At 41.1% G+C, this 22,201-nt stretch overlaps 1 protein-coding gene across 1 annotated transcript in view; it reads right to left on the bottom strand.

The window, feature by feature from the left end:
- LOC306982734 (interferon-induced very large GTPase 1-like) overlaps positions 1 to 21,564 on the bottom strand; it is a gene marked incomplete at both ends in the record, with an annotated part of 56,673 nt that extends 35,109 nt beyond the window's left edge. Inside the window, one exon of the mRNA XM_079583196.1 lies at positions 17,097 to 21,564. Within this exon, the coding sequence (XP_079439322.1) occupies positions 17,097 to 21,564 (4,468 nt within the window). The remainder of the gene's footprint in view (positions 1 to 17,096) is intronic.
- Positions 21,565 to 22,201: the final 637 nt, after the last annotated feature.

Here is a 22,201-nt window from a genome sequence, read left to right as displayed (position 1 = left end):
GGCGATATGGAGGTACTACAGCACTGGTGGAGCAATGGCGGCCCCCATGTTTGTGGTCAAAAAGCAGGGCAGCCAGCGGCCATTGGTTTCGAATAGCTACCTCCTTCACTTGAAACGTGGGCCTGATGATGGCTTGGTTTCTCTAAATTCCCAGACTGAAATTTGGTCCCAGCGACACACTGGAGGAGTGGTTATTTCCCCGTTTTTAATGAGTGTGGGACTATAGGCAATGATTCATGTTCTTCCCGGAAGATGCTGAGTCCAAAAGAAAAAGGAAAAAAAAAGAGCCACAATTGGTATTTGATCCAGCTACCTCCTGTACACTAAACCAGCTCTCTACCAATGGAGCTACTTAGGATAAGGATTTGCAGCAGATTTGAGATTAATGATATGAAAGACCCACACTTGTGTATTTGCAGGAAACGGATTTACAGTTTAGAAAATAATACATTCTATCATTTTGTAATTAGAGTAAATTCTTGGCTGCCCAAAGAATCGTTGAGAGGGTGCTCCAGCCCTGCAGCACCCTCGATATTGAAGCAATAATTTTGTGAGACCCATGTACCCATGTACAGCCCAAAGGGACAACGTGGGCCCGCCCTCCTGTGGACCCACCACCCGCAGAGGGATCCGTAGGAGTCGGGTGCCTCGACGGCCTGGTCCACATGCACAGCTTCTGGCGTTCGGGACATGGAACGTCACTTCGCTGGGGGGGAAGGAGCCTGAGTTTGTGCGGGAGGTTGAGAGATACCGGCTGGATATAGTCGGGCTCACCTCCACGCACAGCTTGGGTTCCGGATCCCAACTCCTGGAGAGAGGCTGGACTCTCCATTTTTCTGGAGTTGCCCGCGGGGAGAGGCGGCGGGCTGTGGTGGGTTTGCTCATATCCCCCCAGCTCAGCCGTCACGTGTTGGAGTTCACCCCGGTGGACGAGAGGGTCGCGTCCCTACGCCTTCGGGTCGGGGACAGGTCTCTCACCGTTGTCTCGGCCTACGGGCCCAACATCGGTGCAGAGTACCCGGCCTTCTTGGAGTCCCTGGGAGGGGCACTAGATGGTGCTCCGACTGGGGACTCCATTGTTCTGCTGGGGGACTTCAACGCCCACGTGGGTAACGACAGTGAGACCTGGGAGGGAGTGATTGGGAAGAACGGCCTCCCTGATCTGAACCCGAGTGGTGTTCTGTTATTGGACTTCTGTGCTAGTCACGGTTTGTCCATAACGAACACCATGTTCGAGCACAAGGGTGTCCATAAGTGCACGTGGCACCAGGACACCCTAGGCAGGAGGTCGATGATCGACTTTGTAGTTGTGTCGTCTGACCTCCGGCCGCGTGTCTCGGACACTCGGGTGAAGAGAGGGGCTGAGCTGTCAACTGATCACCACCTGGTGGTGAGCTGGATCCGCTGGCAGGGGAGGAAGCCAGTCAGACCTGGCAGGCCCAAGCGTGTGGTGAGGGTCTGCTGGGAACGACTGGCGGATCCCTCTGTCAGTGGGGTCTTCAACTCCCACCTCCGGAAGAGCTTCACCCGGATTCCGAGGGAGGCTGGGGACATGGAGTCCGAGTGGACCCTGTTCTCCTCCTCTATTGTCGATGCGGCTGCTCGTAGTTGTGGCCGTAAGGTCTCTGGTGCCTGTCGCGGCGGCAATCCCCGAACCCGGTGGTAGCGCCCGGAAGTAAGGGATGCCGTCAAGCTGAAGAAGGAGTCCTACCTGGCCTTGTTGGCTTGTGGGACTCCTAGGGCAGCTGAGAGGTACCGGCAGGCCAAGCGTGCTGCAGCTCGTGCTGTCACGGAGGCTAAAACTCGTGTCTGGGAGGAGTTCGGGGAGGCCATGGAGGAAGACTATCGGTCGGCCTCGAGGAGATTCTGGCAAAACCATCCGGCGCCTCAGGAGGGGGAAGCAGTGCTTCACCAACACTGTTTACAGTGCGGGTGGGGAGCTGCTGACCTCAACTGGGGATGTCGTCGGGCGGTGGAAGGAGTACTTCGGCTGGGGACTCGGAGGTGGGCTCGTCCATCACCCAAGCTGAAGTCACCGAGGTGGTGAGAAAGCTCCGCGGTGGCTCCGGGGGTGGATGAGATTCGTCCTGAGTACCTTAAGTCTCTGGATGTTGTAGGACTGTCTTGGCTGACACGTCTCTGCAACATCGCGTGGCGGTCGGGGACAGTGCCCCTGGATTGGCAGACCGGGGTGGTGGTCCCTCTCTTTAAAAAGGGGGATTGGAGGGTGTGTTCCAATTACAGAGGAATCACCCTCCTTAGCCTCCCCGGTAAGGTCTACTCCAGGGTGCTGGAGAGGAGGATCCGGCCGATAGTTGAACCTCGGATCCAGGAGAAACAATGCGGTTTTCGTCCTGGTCGTGGCACACTGGACCAGCTCTATACCCTTCATCGGGTGCTCGAGGGTTCGTGGGAGTTCGCCCAACCAGTCCACATGTGTTTTGTGGATCTGGAGAAGGCGTTCGACCGCGTCCCTCGTGGTGCCCTGTGGGGGGTGCTCCGGGAGTATGGGGTCCGGGGCCCTCTGCTAAGGGCTGTCCGTTCCCTGTATGAGCAGCAGGAGCTTGGTTCGCATTGCCGGCAGTAAGTCAGACCTGTTCCCGGTGCGTGTTGGTCTCCGCCAGGGCTGCCCTTTGTCACCGGTTCTGTTCATTACTTTTATGGACAGAATTTCTAGGCGCAGCCAGGGGCCGGAGGGTGTCCGGTTTGGGAGCCTCAGGATCTCATCTCTGCTGTTTGCGGATGATGTTGTTCTGATGGCTTCAACGAACCAGGACCTTCAGCACCTATGGTCATGAGATTTGTGTCATGACCGAAAGGACAAGATCGGGAATACAAGCGGCCGAAATGAGTTTCCTTCGCAGGGTGGCTGGGCGCACCCTCCGAGATCGGGTGAGGAGCTCAGTTACCCGGGAGGAGCTCGGAGTAGAGTCGCTGCTCCTTCATGTCAAAAGGAGCAGCTGAGGTGGCTCGGGCATCTGTTCCGGATGCCTCCTGGTCGCCTCCCGCGGGAGGTGTTCCAGGCATGTCCTAGTGGGACAAGGCCTCGTGGAAGACCCAGGACACGGTGGTGGGACTATGTCTCCGAGCTGGCCTGGTGTCGCCTAGGGGCCCCCCCAGAACAGCTGGAGGAGGTGTGTGTGGACCGGGAAGTTTGGGCATCTCTGCTGAGACTGCTGCCCCCGCGACCCGGCCCCGGATAAAGCGGAAGAAAATTGATGGATGGATGGAGAACCTGCTCTACCTTTGAGCCTCTCCCAGTGCCCAATTCACCAAATATTTCAAGTTATATCCACTTTTCAGTGAGAAAAGTCTGCTTTCTAAATAATATCCAAAAAGCTTATATAGTCCTGTGTAGACCTTGTAATCATTAGATGATAAGATGTAAATTCTTATTGCAAAATGTACAACTTTACGTTATCAACTAAAACAAATATCTAATACTAGAGGTTTTAGATGTGAAAGAGGCACTGACGAGTTCAAAAGCGTCTTTCACGGTATAATCCACAGAAAACGACGTGTGAAGCAGATAAAGGGTTGGACGTATATTTGTGCATTTTGACAGTCGGAAGGGTCCTATATCTGAGAATGAAGAGCCAGTACGAGCCGCACTCTTAGATGTGCAGTTATCTAGGAAGCAAAAACAATATATAATATAGCCGCAAATCGGCGATTATTGGCCCTCGCCGACCGCCCTGCCCAAAGCAAGGGTTTTGTCTCCCTCAATCTAAAATTACGGTATTGATACTGCCTTGTTTGTTTTCCCTATGGTCTTAGTTTTAGGGTTTTTGGAATGCGTAAACGTGTCTTCTCGGTATCTGAAAAAAAAAAAAAAGATGAACAATGCTGAGCACTTCCCACTTAATTTTGGTTGACATTACACAGTGAAAAAAATGTTTGAATTTGCATCACACTGCACTGCTTTCGAAATTCTTAGTTTAGTTTATTTGTTTATTTGAGCAGTTGAAATTCTGCTCAAAAGGAGTGGGCCCAAGCAAAAGCTTATAAACGCCCACCCCGAAGTCATTACAATAAAAATGTTTATTACAACAATAGTACAAAAGAACATTATTGCAAGTACAAAGTACGAAAGCCTTGGAACACAGCATGCACACGTACGCACAATGCACCCGTTTGTGATTTAACCTTACACATGATCAATTATACATTTAGCATCATAATTGGATTTGCCTCGTTAGCAAAAGAACCTGTTACAGTACAAAGCGGCTGTTTTAACACGGACCACCCTTACAAAGCACTTTATGAAATGTTCATGTAATTAGCAGTAATTAACAGAAGCGAAGCACAACTACAACTGTCTGGTTACATGTACGATGTCTGGAACAAAGCAAGTGACAGACGGCGATCATTACTGACTTACAGATGGCTATCAATCAATGCCAAACAAAGTTAACATTCCCAAAAGTCCCTAGTGTTGTGTTAAAAGGCACATTACGATACATATTATCCTTGTTCATTTTTATTTTCAATTTACAACGAATTACGTAATATGTACTAAGTAATTAAGCCCTGCATAGTGTAGTGCATTAAAAAGCCAGGGTGTCGAGCGGGCTACTAGCTCCCCATCAACAAACCCCCACCCAGCTGCCCTAACAGCTGATTGTTTAGATGATGTTTCTGTACTGTGAGGTGCATTAAAAGACAAGGTCTATGAGTCCGTTGGGAGGGGCCTCTCAGCAGATTTGTATCTCACCTGCCCTGATTCTCTATTTGCAATTATGAGCAATGGAATGACAACTGTTCAGAGCAACAAATTGATCCTACTACTCCCCCTAGTGGCAACGCGTTTCTTCTCCTCTGTACTTTTCGAAAGTCTTTTGTTTGTAATTATATTTGAACAGGTTGATATTTGGACAGTGTGCCATCTCCATCTCCAATGTATTCCACAATTGTACACCATTAACTGTCAGGCTAAAACCTTTCAAAGTTGAGCTATGTTTCTGAATCCTAAAGTTTAGTTCATCGTGTAATTCATAACGACCAGCACGTTCTTGGAACCTTCTTTGTATTTGGTTTGGTAACAGTTTGTATCTTGCTTTGTAAAACATCTGTACTGTTTGGAACTCAACAATGCCACAAAACTTCATGATCTTTGATTTTAAAAATAATGAGTTTGCGTGGTCCAAAAACCCAACTTTATGTATTAATCGAACAGCTCTTTTTTGCAGCAATACAATTGTTTTTACTCTGTTTTTGTAAGTACTACCCCAAACCACAGTAAAATAATATAAATAGGGCAAAATTAGAGAACAGTATAAAGCATGTAGAGCTTTGATGTTTAAAATGTGCTTTGCTATTACTGCAATGCTGTTTGAAATTTTAGTAGAAATATATTTAATGTGTGATTTCCAAGTAATTCTGTTATCTGTAATAACGCTGAGGAATTTGATTTCATGCACCTGCTCTATAACAACACCCTCTATCTGAATTGCTTCCAGAGCATTAGAATCAGTTGCTGAATATCATCAATTTGCTTTTACTCAAATTCAAGGATAATTTGTTTTGTTTGAACCACTTATTGACACCCTTGAAAAATTAACAACCTGACACAGTTGTTGCAAATCATCTCCTGCTGCGAACATATTAGTATCGTCTGCAAACAAAATTAATTGAAGTACTTGCAATGTTTTACTCATGTCGTTTTTTCATATTAAATAATTTTGGGCCCAGAATGGAACCTTGGAATTTCTCGACAACTCGACTGATAGTCTCCTATTTTCACACATTGTTTTCTATTTTTTGAATAACTGGTAACCCACTGTTGAGCTACCCCCCTAATCCCAAAATGTTCTAGTTTATCAATAAATATAGTATAGTTTATTGTGTCACATGCTTTGCTCAGGTCAATAAATAACCCTATTGCATATTTCTTGTTGTCTACAGCATTAGTTGTTTCTTCAATTACATCAAAGAGTGCGTGTGAAGAGAATTGCGAGAATGAAAATTGCGGTAAAAGGGAAACAAAAAAAATCAATCAAAGCCAGGCAAAATATTCACTGTTAAAAATCTGTCTTATTTGATGTATCTACAAACCTATTCCATTTGGTCAAATCAGAAATATGTGGACAAATGAGTTGGTTGTTGCTCTGATATATTCCTTAACAAAATCAACATATACTTTTATGTGATTGTGAATTCTGTCTTCCATAGTAATCAAACTGTAAGTATTATAAATATGTATTTCTTGTTGAAAATCATTTCATGAACATTTTGAGTCAAGTTACAAATGCCATCTCAGAGTAGATTTTGCCATGCACACAATTGTTACATAAACATTGAAATTATGATATTATGGAACACTTTCTACAGAGTTTGATAAAGTATAGCTTATTTTTTTTATATGTTTAAGTATTTTCATGAGAGTCGTCAATGTGACTAAGAGAATAGTACTGATTTTTACAATTTGTATTAAAGGAATGTGGGGCGCACCGCAGCCCCATAATTTGGGATCGCCTCATATACATTGATTATTTTGTTTCATGGATGCACCTCATATACATAATACGTCACGGTAAAGGATGCAATGTCGAACCATAATGAACTGCTCTCAAAGCGCTGATGCCCTTGCCATTGGTGCATCCCTGCACTGTAGTTGCTCATTTTAAATTGTCGTATTTTAGATTTTACATTTGATTTTCTAGGTAAATTAAAAATGTCAGTTGCAATTTGAACAGCTTTATGTCGTTTGTGGTTTTGTGCTAGCTCTCAGTTGCACTGACAAAACAATTTTAGCGTGTCAACTGTATTGGAAGTTCTGGTAAGCTGGATTTCTGCTCAGTAAGTATGGAAGATTTGCACATTTTTTTGTTTTGTTTGTTTATTTATTCCCAATTTGCCATTTATCCTTGTGTCATCCTATGTACATTTGTGTACATTTTGCAAGTTTTTTTATTTTTATTTGACGACCATTTTGTCTGTGCTGCAGCTTGAGATGTGAATTTCTGCAGAAAATGTTCTTTTGAGCCAAATTTTCCGAATCCAGTGTTTGTTTTTCTCTCATGTCTTTTATATTGGAGATCTTTATTTGCTAGACGTTTGCCTCCCTAGTGTACAAAAATGTACACACTTTTCAAACTGCTATAAAAAACACATACTTTCATCTTTCTTTCATTTTTTTTCCCATAAATCTCAAGAATCACTTCTCACCTTCTCAAAACTACCAAACTTGTTTTTTATTTGGGGATCGTAGCCCTTTGTTTGCCAGTTTGAAAACAATAACTTTGAAAAATGAGTAACTAAAAAACATAAAAACTGGAATATTTTCTGAAAAATTCATATTACAGAGCTGGGACTTTGGTGGATTTTAGGGCCTTGGATGTGTCAAAGTTGAGACAAAAATTGACTCGACAGCATTTGTAGTTTTTCTGCAGTGAGAGATTTACAACTTTCCATACGTTCACCACCCTAGGGTACAAAAATGTACACGCCTAAAAACAGCCATAATATCTCAGTTTTTTTTTTCACTTCTTTTTGCATAAATCACATGGAATACTTGATTTTTTTTCCAAAACTACCAAACATGTTATAATTTTCTGGATTTAAAATCCCAGTTTCAAAACTTAGAACTGAAAAAAATTGTTACACAAAAACACAAAAGAGGGATTATATTTGTAATAATAAAATGTCGAGAGCTGAGGCTTTGTCTGTTTCCAGAGCCTTGTTTGTGTCACAGATGAAGTCAAATGGATTTAATTGCATTTACAGATTTTCTGTATTGGACAATTCTTTATCTGAAAATGGCAGCAGCTGAAACAGCCCCATTGACTTCCATTATAAACACATGTTTCCTTTGCTCTTCCAGAGCCATTTAAAACTTCACTTTTAACAATGTCAGCATTTCATTTGGAAGAAAAGGAGTGAAATTGAAAATTTTTACTGAGTTTCATCATATTGGACCTCATTGCATTGTTGGCACATGAATAAAATCACTGTATTTTCTCCTATTGAATATAAGAGAAATAAGGCATTTCCAATGGATTTGACCCTGAAAACTTCAATTTTTAAATTTCACTGAAATACGGCATAAAATCACTCAAACTGTAATATCAGGGTTTCATTTGGAAGAAAATTAGTGAAATTCTAAATTTTTTGGTACTGTATCAATTCCAACTTTTTTGACAATTGGCAAAGCCAGTGTTGTTACCATGTTCTACAGTTTGTAAACGCTATGTTTATGTGATAACCAGAGCGTGGTGGGCGGAGCCTAAACTCATTTATGAGTTTTTTTGTGCAAAAATATTAATAAGCAGCTGAAAGTGACCTCAACACATTAAAAAAACTTGGACAAAGACCTGCAATCTGGATTTATTCTCGTGTTTCCCTCAGGTTTACAAACCTGGGCCTCGTTTTCAAAACAGAGACTTTTCTGCTTCAAAACAGAGTGATCGTGACGCTCCCGGCTGAGCTTTTTTGGTGTTTAAGATTTCTATACTGTAAAAATCTTCAAACTAAACATTATTGTCAATAAATTACTTGTTAATTTTAAAAATATAGATATATTTTAGAGAAAACACAAAGGCAAACAAATCCTATTGTTTCCCCTCGGCCACAGCTTCAGTATAAGTTGACTGAAGATACATGCATCTGTGTACAATTTTAGAAAAGTGGAAAATTCTAAAATGCTGTGAAAATGTCAAATTCAACTCCTTTTCTTCAAAATGAAATGCTGACATCACAGATATGTGACTTTTTTCCTGTATTACAGTGAGATTTAATATGTGAAGTTTTATGTCAGAAAGGTCCCAGGTTCTGCCATGGCCCCATTATATCCTAATGGGAAAATACCATGATTTCATTCATCTGCGACAACAGGAGCAAGGTCCAAACTGAAAAAATACAACCAAAATGTCAAATCGGACTCTTGTTCTTCAAAATGAAATACTGACATTACAAAATACAGTATATAAAGACAATTGGAAGTCCTGAATGTCTTTATAATGGAAGTCAAGGGGGCCAAGAACATGTTGACATAAAGAATCGTCCACTACAAAAAAAATACAAATGCTGTCACCAAAGCCCCAGCTCTAAACTATCTATTATTCAGAAAATATTCAAGTTTTTCTGTTTTTTAGTTAGACATTTTTCAAAGTTTACATAATGAAACTGGCATAAATGCCAGCAGAATCTGTAATTACAAATCACAAGCTCAAAAGTTGCATATTTTAATGTCGTTTCGCCCGGTCGTCCAATAGTTTCCCTTATTTTCTGTTCTCAAGTTGGTGACCCGAGTGTACAGGGTCCTGCTGTATCAGGTCAGTCTCTTCTCAGCTGATCTCCTCATGCTTGTCTCAACACTTTGACACTTGTTTTTGTCAGTGCCAGTTAAACAGGGACGATTAGCGAGTTTATTTTAACCAGAGAAAACTTGATTCCCCTAAATTACAGTCAGTAGTTTTAATCCTGACTCGCTGTGAAGCTCGGGTGACCTACTCCACTCGTGGTGAAAGTGGGACAGGTCATGTGACGCGGTGGGACATGGAGGAACAGACGTGAGGAATTAGATCTTAGATTACATGAGGATCAGCACCGGAGCATTTCCAAATCACACAAAGGACATACAGTAATCCCGAAAGTTACGGCAACACAGTTTGTAAATGTCTCAAATCGATGCAATTATCTTTTGTAAAACTTTGGGAACAATAAACAGAGGAAGAGTCATATTTGGATATTGCACAAATGTGACAAAATGTGTATTTGTAATTGTATTTTTTTATGTAAAGTGAACCAAACAATGCAAATGACATCGAAACATGCAGCTGAATGCGCTTTAGAACACACTTCATGCATATCTTTGTTTTATGAATCTATGGCATAAACGTTAAGAAATGTAGATGTAATGCCGACTGGAAACAACTGTAATGCTTTTCAGTGACGTTTAACCTCTTAACCCCCACCTGAACCAAACACTTTTTCTCCAGTTTGGCTTTACCCAAGTCTAAAAAGAAGTATATGAAAAAAAAACACAAGAGCGACTAAAGGGTGACAAAAAAAAAGATGAAAATGTGGCAAAAAATGGACAAAAAACCAACATATAAGTGTAACACCCGTCCCATGTGACCAGAGTTTTGGAACTAATTAAATGTGGTGGTAGACTATGGGTGGGGTCCTGGGTACTTTTACTATAAAATAAATATTCTGGTAAACAGGAAATACGAGAAAATAAGGACTACTTAAGTTATAAATGACGGTGCCTCCACTTAGCGAAAGAAATACAATTTAAATACTTCCACCAAGAAAATTAATACTCTTGAAACCTTTTACAAAAAAAATAATAATTAAACAAAACACACACAGTGAAGTTGAATGTAAAGTAGAAATTTAGTATAAAAATTAGAAAGAAAAAAAACTGTGGGCTGATACAATTACTCTTCAAATACCCCCCTTTTCAGATTACTTCAGTTTTTTTGTTGCAGGCCTGTTGATGCTTGCGATCGTTGTGGCCTTACAAACAGAAACAATGGCCTCTTCACTTGCCATGCAAGCAGAAAAAAAAACAGCACGTGCACCTGGTGTTTTCGGAGTACTCAAGGAACCTGGCTTCTACTAGATGGTAGATGGTAGTGTCCGGGCTCGGCGGCAGATGAGACGAGATGAGACGAGATGAGACATCAAGCGGTAAAATGGCGGGGTCGGCTCAACAAGTCCTCCCCGGAGCAGCAGGACAGATCCAAACGACGAACAGCAAGACTATAAACTCCCGCAGTAGGGTCCAAAGAGGGCTTCTCATGGTCCACTGCGTATCAAGAAATCTATACTTAGTCTTAAACAAATTTGACCCATCTACACTCTTCATACAGACGAAGCAAAAAAAAACTAGCAATAGCGTTAGCCGCGCTTAGCATGCTAAACCACGCCACGGTCAGCATCAAAATTCTACACACACACACTTTACGTCTGAGCATACACAAATAAAAACAATAAATACAGCATGTACTCACATCACTGGTAACAACAACTCCATCCACAGCGTGTAGACTCTGCATCCACCTGGATAGACCGTGTTTACTGGACTGGTTTCCTTACATCTGTTCAGTACGCTGCTAAAAGCCGAGTGACTCGAGGGCTAGACGGTCTTCACACCATTCTTATGCAAATGAACTTTAAACAACATGAGGCTTATTTATTTTTTCACTATTTATACGTACATGAAATTAATTATTTATTTAGGTCAATTTTAAAGCATTTTAATCAAACATTTTAATCAATGAATATTTATTAGTAGTTTTATCCAATGAACTTATGCACATCGACAGCTTAGTCTAAAGTAGCATTTCTTAGACTGGGCTACATCCTCCCCCTTCTAAAGGGTTTAGATGTCCTCATCTAACTTTAGTGTTTGTACTTAAACTTTAAAGTACGTTTCTTGGACTTAATTAGTTCCAAAACTCTGGTCACATGGGACGGGTGTTACATAAGTGATGTCAAAAAAGGGATGACAACTGAGGAAAAAGATCCATTTAGATGAGTTTTGTAGGTCTTAGCTTTCAAATGAGGTGTTACTCTGGCCTATAGGCTGTGACATTATGGATGTGGGTAAAGCTGAACTGGAGAAAATATGCTCGGTTCAGGTGGGGGTTAAGAGGTTAAGACTTTCATTTTGACACTTCTTTTCATGATTCTTCAAACTCTGAAACACTGGTGGATCTTTCTCTGATTGAATCTAACTTTATTAGAAAAGTGGGACTTAATCTAAATATGTGGGACAAAGGTGGAAATGTCTGTGCACTGAAACTCTATATGAAGCCAGGATTAAAAGTATTTAGACGTCAGGACAGAAATAGACCAGGTCGAACTTCAGCCAAACCTGCTTAAATGAAGTTCAAATATGAAAAATATTAATAAACCCTTTGAAGTTATTCAGACCTAAAACCTCCATTATAACTTGTGTGGAGTTTTCATGTGGTTGTTCTCCCTCTAGTGGAGTCACTCATAACTACATGCACTCACCGTGACTATAACGTGATGAAATGAAATCCCTCATGAGGTGGAAGATGAGGAGGCAGCAGTGACTCCAACTGCTCAGGAAAGTCCAACCATCCGAACCACTGGACAAACCACATGTTCCAACACGACTGTGAATCATTCTGGGTTCATCCTTCTGTGCTGTCGAGTTCTCCAAACTGTGCACACCAAGTGCCACTTCATGACATGTTTGAGCCTTGTCCACCAGGCGAGATCAAGATCAAATCAAGACTGGCATCATTATAACACTTGAAAACCTTACCTGTTGTAAATAAATGTGCAGATGAGCCTGAGGAAACCTGTGCCTCATGTACCACCATTTGGATCAACTATAGAACTTTCACTCAGATGATTGAGCTAAAACAAAGAAGAACAAATGTGAACAGAACTAAGATGGAACATGTTAGAGTCAAACCTCAGGGAACATTTTCTACTGTTTAACCTCTTAACCCCCACCTGAACCAAACACACTTACTTACTAGATTGGTTTTATCCAAATCTAAAAGGTTCTTGAAAAAAAAAAGTGTTAAAGTAGCAACAAAAATGCAACAGAAAAGGGGCAAAAATTCTAGGAAAAAGACCCATTTAGATCAGTTGTGTAGGTCTTAGCTTTCAAATGAGGCGCTACATTGACCTATAGGCTGTAAACTCTCCAGTAGATAAGCTTTTAGATTTGGGTAAAGCTAAACTGTCCACTAGATGGAGACAGACCACTTTGTTTTACTTCTTAAACACAGTGACAGCTTCACATTGTCCAGTAACATAAAATAACCTTTTAAACGATTGTGCAGATGTTGTTGTTGTTTTTTTGTTTTTTTTTGTGAACAGGAAAGTTGAAGCAGGATTAAGATGATCTTGATTTCACAGAGAGATTAGATGAGCTTGTGAGATTCAAGAGAAGGATTGTGGATGTTTTAGAGTCACAAACTAAACGTTATCTTTGTGTAAACATTTAGGACATTCATTCGTTTTCTCTATTCATAATCTTAACATTTATAGTTAATTCTCCAAAGCTAAATCGATGACCCTCGTCACATGTTGAGGCTCTTTAAACCATCAGGTCAGGAGGATCAGCTCTGTCCTGGGCTCTGGACTCTGGAGGGGCTGAGGGACAGGAGGGGATCAGCCGAGGCCTTTTCACAAACCTTTTCCTGCTCACTAACACTGGAGGAAAGGTCTGAGAGACACCGAGCAGGAGAAGAGTCTGGTCAGATCCTTCACAGACTCACAGGTTAGACTGAAGAGCAGCTCCACCAAACTGCTTCACCTTTATTTAGAGTCACAGGCTGAACTGTTGTACAGTCACACAGATCTGTGTTACAGAAAGAGAAAGCACTGAGACCTGATATGAGTTTATATTCAGAGGAAAGGCTCTGACTGTGAGTTTGAAGAAGCTAAAACATGTAAATGTAAATCTGAATCAGAATTAGGTGCGTTCCAGGAAACTGGTAAATTTCCACCTCACACTTGGTAAGTGCATTGGAGCCGCGGTGGTGATTGCAATTTATAAACTCTGAGACCTCCAGAGAGATACAAGTCCAGATACAGATGAAAACAGTAACGGCGCCCCCCAGTGGAGGAGTTAAAAATCAAACTGTAACTAAACCACTGCCTCAGTGACATGATGTTACTTTATTCACAGCTTTAAACAAAACATTATGTTTTTAATTACACCTGGTTTTTGGAAATGTTCATATAAAATTGTGGTGCAGCGGTTAGCGCTCACACCTCACTGCTAGAAGGTCCTGGGTTCGATTCCCACCTGGACAGGGCCTTTCTGTGTGCAGTTGGCATGTTCTCCCTGTGTCTGCGTAGGTTTCCTCCGGGTACTCCGGTTTCCCCTACCACTAAAAACATGTACAATAGATTCCCCTCTGGGGCCAGGACTCCCCTGAAAAAGAGATTCTTAATCTCAGTGGGACTATCCTGGTTAAATAAAGGTAAATAAATAAATTAGCATCGTATGAGCTAACTGTTGTAGCACTAGCCGTTTGGTTACTACAAGTTACCAGTTGCCACTAGTAGTTAACTCTGAGAGAAAATGTATTATTTAAATTATAATTAGATTATTTTGTTCTAATTATATTTAATTAATCAAATTTACTCGTGTCATATTAGTTTACAAAACCACAGCTCTAAGTTTCTACTGCTACATACTAACAGCAAAAAGAGCCTAAAAAAATCTTTTGCTCACTAAATATAAGCCTCGATCTCAGTCAAAAGATTAATCTGAAAAAGAAAAGAAAAAAAATACTGTTTACAGCATTTTGGTTTAAGTTGGTGATTAAAATATTATACGATATGATGGTCTACTCGTGATTCTTTGATGATATTGCAATGGGATTTGCATTTGTTATGTATTTGACCCAAAGAATATATCCCTGTTCTCTATCTCAAGCGCTGTAATTCATTTAGGGGAGTGACGGAAAGTATAAGCCCTTTGAGGTTTTACACTCCATCACGCCTTAATTTTTTTTCATGTTATCAAAATTTCTGTAGTTATTTATGTGAAAATAAATAAATAACAAATACTGAAGGATCTTCTGAAGGACCTTTTCAGAGGAATTGGTGGCAGTGTTGAGGAAAAGGAATGAGCAAGCAATGTCAGAAAGAGCAGCACAGAGGACCCTGAAGAACATGAGGGCAAAGGTAGTAACTGACAGTGAGAGCTTGTAAAGACCACCAAGCCAGAGTGACGGAGCGACAGGAAAGAGCAAACACAGACCTCTAAAGCCCGTCTCACCTCATCAGCAACTTGGACTTGGACTCGCGATGACTTTATAGCTATTATTTATTTGAGTGAAACTGTTGAAAGATCAGGATTCATTGATAAAAGCAACGCATCTATGTTTACATTTGGTAATTTGCCACATGCTTTTTCAGCTTAAGATGGAGTGTTAAATCAATGCAGTGTGGCAGGAGGAAATGTGTGTTTCTTTGGATGCATTCAAAGTTTTCTACAGTGAGTGAAGAGGTGAAGATTCACAGAAATTTATTAAGGACAGGAAAACTTTTGACAATGACTGAAACCACAGCGCAGAAAGGAGCCTCCAGAACCACGATGTAAGAGCTGATTAATGGCAGAAATCTTGGGGCTTTTTGGTGGCGTTCTCTCAAAAGCTACAGCATTTCGAGGTTATTTTCCACAGCCACACTGAGCCCAGTGACAGCGGGACTGAAGGCTGCTCTAAGTCTACTTTGAACAGGCACGAATCCAAGTGTACAGGGGCCGGGGCATTACAGGGGAACCACTGACAGAAAACCTGCCAAAAAGTAACTAAAATAACCATATTATTGTATATATTTATATTTCAGACTGCAGGAAAAAGCAACTGATGTTTAAATAACTCTGTTTCTATTTTTTTGTTAAGCAAGCCCCCCCGGCCCCCTTCCTTAAAAAGCTGTCCCAGTAATTTTGTACATAGACTGGAGCATTAAAATATATACAGTTTAAATGGTGGGCTATTTATTCATTAAATAGACTTCAAATCCATTAGATTTGTAAAAAGTTTGATTTTAATCAAAATGTTCAAAATTACCAAATCTTGAGAAAGCACTTTATATTTTCAAGTACATTAAACACATTTTGAAAAGAAGAATTAGGCTTAATGCTGACATTTGCGACTTGAGGTGACTAGCCCGAGCGCCAGCCCATGCTGGCAGCTCACTGCTCCTAAAGGTCGCCCAGCAACATTGAGGATGGGTCAAATGCAGAGAACAAACTTCTCTACAGAGATTAATGAAGTATAACTTAACTTGCCGGCTAAAGAAAGACTTGACTTGACAAAAGGCATGACTTGACTTTACCTCATGACCAGTTGACTTGGACTTGCTTGGGACTTGGACCTTCACGACTTGGAAGCCAGAAACTTTGTGATCACAGTGTTTTTCCATCTGTTTTCTTTAAATACAGTCTGTTCAAAGAAAATGAACCCAGTCTGAGTTTCTCTTGTTATTGATCCATGTGCACAGAGACGTGTGGCCCAGTCCTTCTGGAAACAGGACCTTTCAATACTACCACAGTCCATTCAAAGACCAAACAATCAATAACATCTCAATATAAAGACTGAGCAAACACTTTAAAAACAGTGATATAGTTAATAATAAACCGCAACTTGTTTTCCATCACCATTAATCACTTTATTATAAGAACGTTGGTTAGTTTCATTCACAATATTAACGTCTTCAGGACATTTTTCCAACATGATTTAAATCTGTTTTCAACCATATAGTTACACAACTTTTATATTGTTCTTTTTATTTGTGCTGGATTTTAATGATGAAGGTGATATAGTTACACACACATGATATAGTTACACACACAGTAAACTGTCACTTCAGGTTAAATGTTTTTCTATGATTAACCCGACATAATAATAAAACAAACCAACACCATAAAATGATCATTACATGTTTAAAGTTAGTATCATATCCAACAGTTTTGTTCATCATTAAAAAAGTATAACTGTTACATCACATCTAGAAAGTTTGAAGTGAAAAATGTGATTAAATGTAGAAATAATTTTCTTTGTTTATATTGTCCCTTAGATTAAAATGACAAAATAAAACTAAGATCATTTCATGCTGTATTATATCCATGCAGTATTGTTTCTCCATTTTAGATGACTAAAATAATAACAATAGAAAGAAAGTAAAAGTAAAAGTGAAGTATTTGACATTTGTTTATAATAAAAAAAAATAGTGATCACTCATAGCTTTCTCAGCCTCTGCCAAAGTTCTTCTTATTCATAAAAATAATTTCTTACTTTTACTTTTTAACTAGTTGCACAATTTGTTTTTTTCATTTCTGATATTGTACAAATGTACTGTATTTAACTGATTCTTCATCTATTTGTACATTTCCTCCAAGTTTGCCAGTGCCTGTTTATCAGTGACTTTTCTCCAATCGTAAGGAATTTTTCCTTGACCTTCATATTTCAGATTATAATGCTTTTCTATCTCCTTTTGAAATGTGCAGACGACCCACTGCCAGTAGCACATCTGATACAGGTCAGGAGTGATGCTCCATGTGTCATATGGAGGGCCAGCGGTACGGTATTGTTTGTAACGCACTGATATTTTTGAAGAAGAGTAAGGGTAGAAGGATTCATCACCTGCTGCTTGTGTAGTGCAGAACGGCAAAGACATCTCCACTGTGTCTCTGTAGTGGAAGCCTTTGACAGAAGGAGAGCGATGAAAAGGAGTGCTATGATCCATACCTCCATCTTCAGCACTTTTATGATCTTTGATGGTGTTGGTGCAAACTGCACGACAGAAAGGACATGTTTCCCAACAGCAGTTACACAACTGATCGATGAGGATCTGGTCTGGTCTCTGTCTTGAATTTTTTAACTTGTCCACTGAGAGATGTGAAAGGTCGGCAGAGTTGGAGTTTAGTCCTTTCTCTATTTCTTCCTTCAGAAAATCAAAGTTGTTCACATCACTAAAGTTTTGAGGGTCTATTGTTCCAAATGGGAGTTCACCTTTAATAGATCCTGTAAACTCCTTCAGCCACATGTTTATGTCTCCACAGTTTTCTCTGGTCGTCTCATGAAGAGCATGAAGAATCTGTGATTGGATGTTACAGATTTTCTGTTTGTAGAAACTGTTGCATTTGTCCATGTTCTCTTTTTTCTGAAGGTGAGTTTCCACTTCTTCTCTGATGAACTTCTCAGTGTAGGCCTTTGGATCTCTGATGTATTTAATATATTTGTTAAATTTTCTCTTTTCTGCCAGTGACTTTAACACATGTTTCTCCAGGTTGAGTCTGTTTTCTTTGAACGCTGGGACATTACATCTCATGTCTCCAGCGATATCAATAGCAGTCTGGTTACACACAGCTTCAGTCATGGAGGACTTCAGTTTCTCACAGATCACTTCAGCGAGAACAACAGCTGAGGAGCTTCCTCTGCAGAAACTCCTGAAGACACTGTAGTATCCATCTTTCTTACTCTCTAAATATGTGCGGACGTCATTGTTTTTGATGAACTGAGAATGAGAGTCTGAGATCCACCTCTGAGTCCTGGAGAACACAAACAGGATCAGATCCACTTTGAACTCTTTCTTTAGAGGATATTTCCATTCTTTTAATGATTCAAATTCAGTCATAGATGTGATCACATCTGAGCTCATTTCACTCAGGTAAGATGAACTGTAGCCTCTTTGTGCCACAGGCCTTTGCTTAATTTGTTCTACAGCCTGTTTTTCCACATCTGTGATGAGGTTTCTGATCTTCTCTTGGTCTTCATGTGGAAGATTGCCAGATGATGACACCACTTTTTTCACTTTATCCCAGGTCTCCATAAAAGCATTCTGGCGCTTCTGGCCGACATACTCAGTATAATCTCTAAGGACAGATATTTCTTGGTAACATATTGTCTCTTTTCTTTTCATGATTAAGTCATATTCAAATCCCAGCTCCTGAATGGCCTGAATCTGGTCCTCCATAATGTTGATCTTTTCAGCAGGTTTTAAGCCTCTGGTCAGTTCAGAAACCCAGTTATCCCAATCAACGTTAAACTGTTTACGCAGATCCTGATCTTTTGGTAAGTTGTCTTTCAGTTTTAGAGCGAGCTGTTTGCTCCTCTGCAGCAGGTTGTTCTCAAACACAGTCTTCTTCTCCTCAGCCTCTTTACTTGCTTTCTTCTGTTCAATCACATTATTCAGTTTTCTTTGAAGTCCTCGAACCAGTTCATCCAGAAAATCTTTAAGTTTTAGTTCATGTTGGAGACGCCACTGAATTAACATGTCTTTGTCTTCCCCAGTTTCAAAGTACTTTGTCATTAAAAGCTTAGTTTCATCATATTTCTTGCGAACTTCTCCATAAAGTAAACTGGGGTCAACGTGGTGAATTTCTTTATTTGTAATTTTGGTATAAAGTTTCTCTTCAATTTTCAGCATCTCACTTCTCAAAGCCCAGGTCCAGTTTCCGTGTTGAACTTCGAGTTTCCTGTAAACAGCGATCTCCAGAGTGTTTTTGAAGCTGAACACAAAGTTCTCGTTTAAAAGAGCGTTCCACAGATCTGTAACTTTACTTTTGAACTCAGAGAGAGTGACACCAGGAGATTTCTTTGCTTTCTCGAGGATGAAGCTCTTCAGATCATGGACACATTCACTGTATCCTGGGTTTGGAGGAGCCATCGGAGGACTTCCCTCCCACAGCTGAGCAAAGTACTTCACATCTTTCTGAACGTCAAACTCAATGATGTCACTGAAACTTTCAGCGTCACAAACTTCCTCTTTAGCCGCGAGTTGGACCATTTTATTCAATTTATCTTGCAGTTTCCTTTTTCCATCCATGTTTTTCTCTGTCGCACTGACATCAGAGACATTCTGATGAACAAACACACAGCTCGGTGAAAGTCTGACTTTCTTCATCCTCATGAAAGCCTGGACCACAATCTGCAGAACGTCCTGCATATCAGAGGGATTCTCTCCCATGATGTTCACCAGAGTCATGTTTCCCAAACCAACCACAAATGTAGCAAGTTCATTGTCGTGATGAATGGTTTTATTTCCGTCTAACTCCAGAGCTCGCAGGCCCTCAGTGTCCACCACAAGGATGTAGTCCCACAGAAAACCCTTCTTCATGTCTTCTGAGAGTTTGACCAGCTGCATGAAGGCTCCTCTGGTGCATCTGCCTGCACTGACTGCAAACTGGAGTCCAAACATGGCATTGAGCATCGTAGACTTCCCACTGCTCTGTATCCCCAACACGGACAGAACAAAGACCTTCTTGTTTCCCAGTTTCTTTATGACCTGATCAATAAGACCTGAGATCCAAGTCAAAGGGACGTGACCTGCATCTCCATCCATCAGCTCCATTGGGTGTCCTGAGATCATCAGCTCTGCTGCCAGCTCTGGGTATTTAGACCAGTCAGTCGGCCTCTGTCCTGGAGGTTTATCTAGACTCTTATGGGCTTCATAAATCTGAGCCATTTCTCTGAAGATGTGCTCCAGGCCACATGTGGCAGACTGAAGGTCTTGTGAGATGTTTGCAAGTTCTGCTTGTTTGGTCTGTAACTCTTTAGTTATGTCAGACCTCTTCTTTTGGTCCAAGTCCTCAGACTTTTTCTTTTGGTCCAAGTCCTCAGACATTTTCTTTAGATCCAAGACTAGAGACCAGTTTTGGTTATATTTTTGAAGTATTGCAGAAAGTTGATCTGTGGCATAATCATCCAATAAGATCTGAGCCCATTTGAGGAAATATTCTCTGTCTGTTGGACTCAAAGACGAGAGGTGAAGAATCAAAGACCTCATCAGTTCACCAGAGGAAGCTTTGACCTGATCTTCTCGTAGTTTCTTACACACATTCAGCTTTTTAGATTTTTCTTCTTCAACGTTTCCTTTGAGTTGATACTGCTCTTTGTTTACCTTGCTCCAGTCATGCCACAGCTGGCCTTGACATGGGAGGAATTTCTTTTTAACATGAGACGCATCGACAGATTCAATTATCGTCATCATTTCTTTTGTTAAAGTTAGGCCATTTTCACAGCTGGTGTCATGTTCATCCACTCTGAGTCCAGTGTCTGACATGGATTCAAGCTGAAAGGACTTATGTTCACCGGATATAATGTCTTTTATTTTTCGTCTTAGCTCCTCAGAAACATCTGACAGGCTTTTGTCTTTAAGGCCAACTTTGTATTTTGTGTTTTCATTTTTGAGCTTAGTCATATCATTGCCACTGTTTTCAATTAGAGCTATGAGGGGTTTGGTGGACTTTAAAAGACTTTTGATCACAGCTGCACTCTCATGACTCCGATCCAACGTAGGCACAAAAGCCACATTGACTGACGCCTTGTCCATCAGTATTTGCAGCTGTTTGTGGTGAGTCAGACCATCTCCATGAAGATTGCAGAAGGCCACACAGTCGCAGAAGCTGTCAGTGGGTTTTCCAGAGGGACAGTACCAGGCGATCTCTGCTACACCATCCAACAGGAGGCGCTTTTTAGAGCTGCCTGGACAGTTTCTGTGGAAGAAGGTGCTGTGGTGATCATGGATCACAGAGTTTAACAGCTGAGATTTAGACCCAGACAGAGATCCCAGACGGAAACATAGAACCATCGGAATCTCTGCTTTGCAGATGGACATCGACTTCATGGTCACTACAGTTTTATTATCTTTGGTTTCACTTTTCTTCCAGGTCTTTTTAATCTGTCGAAACGTCCACAGAGGACACTCGATGTCCCCAGTGAAAGGGTCAGGCACCAGCAGAGGTAAGGCGTACTGACACTGGGACAGTTTAGTGACCATCTTCTGCTTTAGAAAGCTGTCTGAGCAGTGAAACACCGCCATCTGGAGGTCCAGAGGATGGATGTTGGTCTGTTCTGATACATCATCAGTGTCATCAAAAAAATCATCTGTCTCATTTTGTTCATCTACATTTGTGTTTTCCGGTTTAGCCTGAATGTACCTAACCCTGTAGTCTAACATCATCAGTTTGTGGAGATAAACAGAGCAGAGGTCTCTCTCACTCAGCTCGTCCTCATGTTTCAGAGTCGGTTTGATCTGAAGAAACTCTGCAGAGGTCAGTTTATTCTCAGATCTGTCCTGGAGGTGGAGTCTGCTCAACAGCGCCTTCATCTGGAAAAGATGAAGACACAATTTAGTTATTGACTCTGTTGAAGTGTGTAAAAGTGCACAACATAGAGGCTTCTCTATCTTCCCGGGGCAAAATTAGGTCCCAGCACCCCACTGGAGGAGAGGGGTAATTTCCTCATTTTTAATGAGAGTTGGAGCATAGGCACCGATTCATGTTCTTTCCAGTTAGGGTCAAGTCCAAAAGGAAAAAAAAAAGAGTCAATGTTTGGATCGATCCAGCAGTCTTATAGATGGGAAACCAGCGCTCTATCAATGGAGCTACACACACTGAGTGAACAACATAGCCGATGTTACATTAATCTTATGAACGACCGCACTTGTGTATTTGCAGAAAACGGAATTGCAGTTTGAATCATTTTGTAATTAGGGTAAATTCCCCTGGCCGCCCAAATATTTGTTGAGAGGGTGCTCCAGCCCCGCAGCCCCCTCGATATATGAAGCAATATTTTGGAGAGACCCATATAGGACGAGGAACACACAGGGAGACGGACAGGAAACAGCCTAACTGAACTTCCTTTGATTGACTACAAAAAGCAGAATTTGGAATAAAAAACATCCAATTATAACTTCTTTTGGTGACAAAGGGGTAGTACAAATACGTACAAGTCTAAAACGGTTG

Source organism: Gobius niger (assembly GCF_951799975.1).
Source record: "Gobius niger genome assembly, contig: SCAFFOLD_47, whole genome shotgun sequence".
NCBI classification, from domain to species: Eukaryota; Metazoa; Chordata; class Actinopteri; order Gobiiformes; family Gobiidae; genus Gobius; species Gobius niger.
Note: the sequence above shows the minus strand (reverse complement) of the source record. Positions and strands in the feature narration are given on the sequence as shown.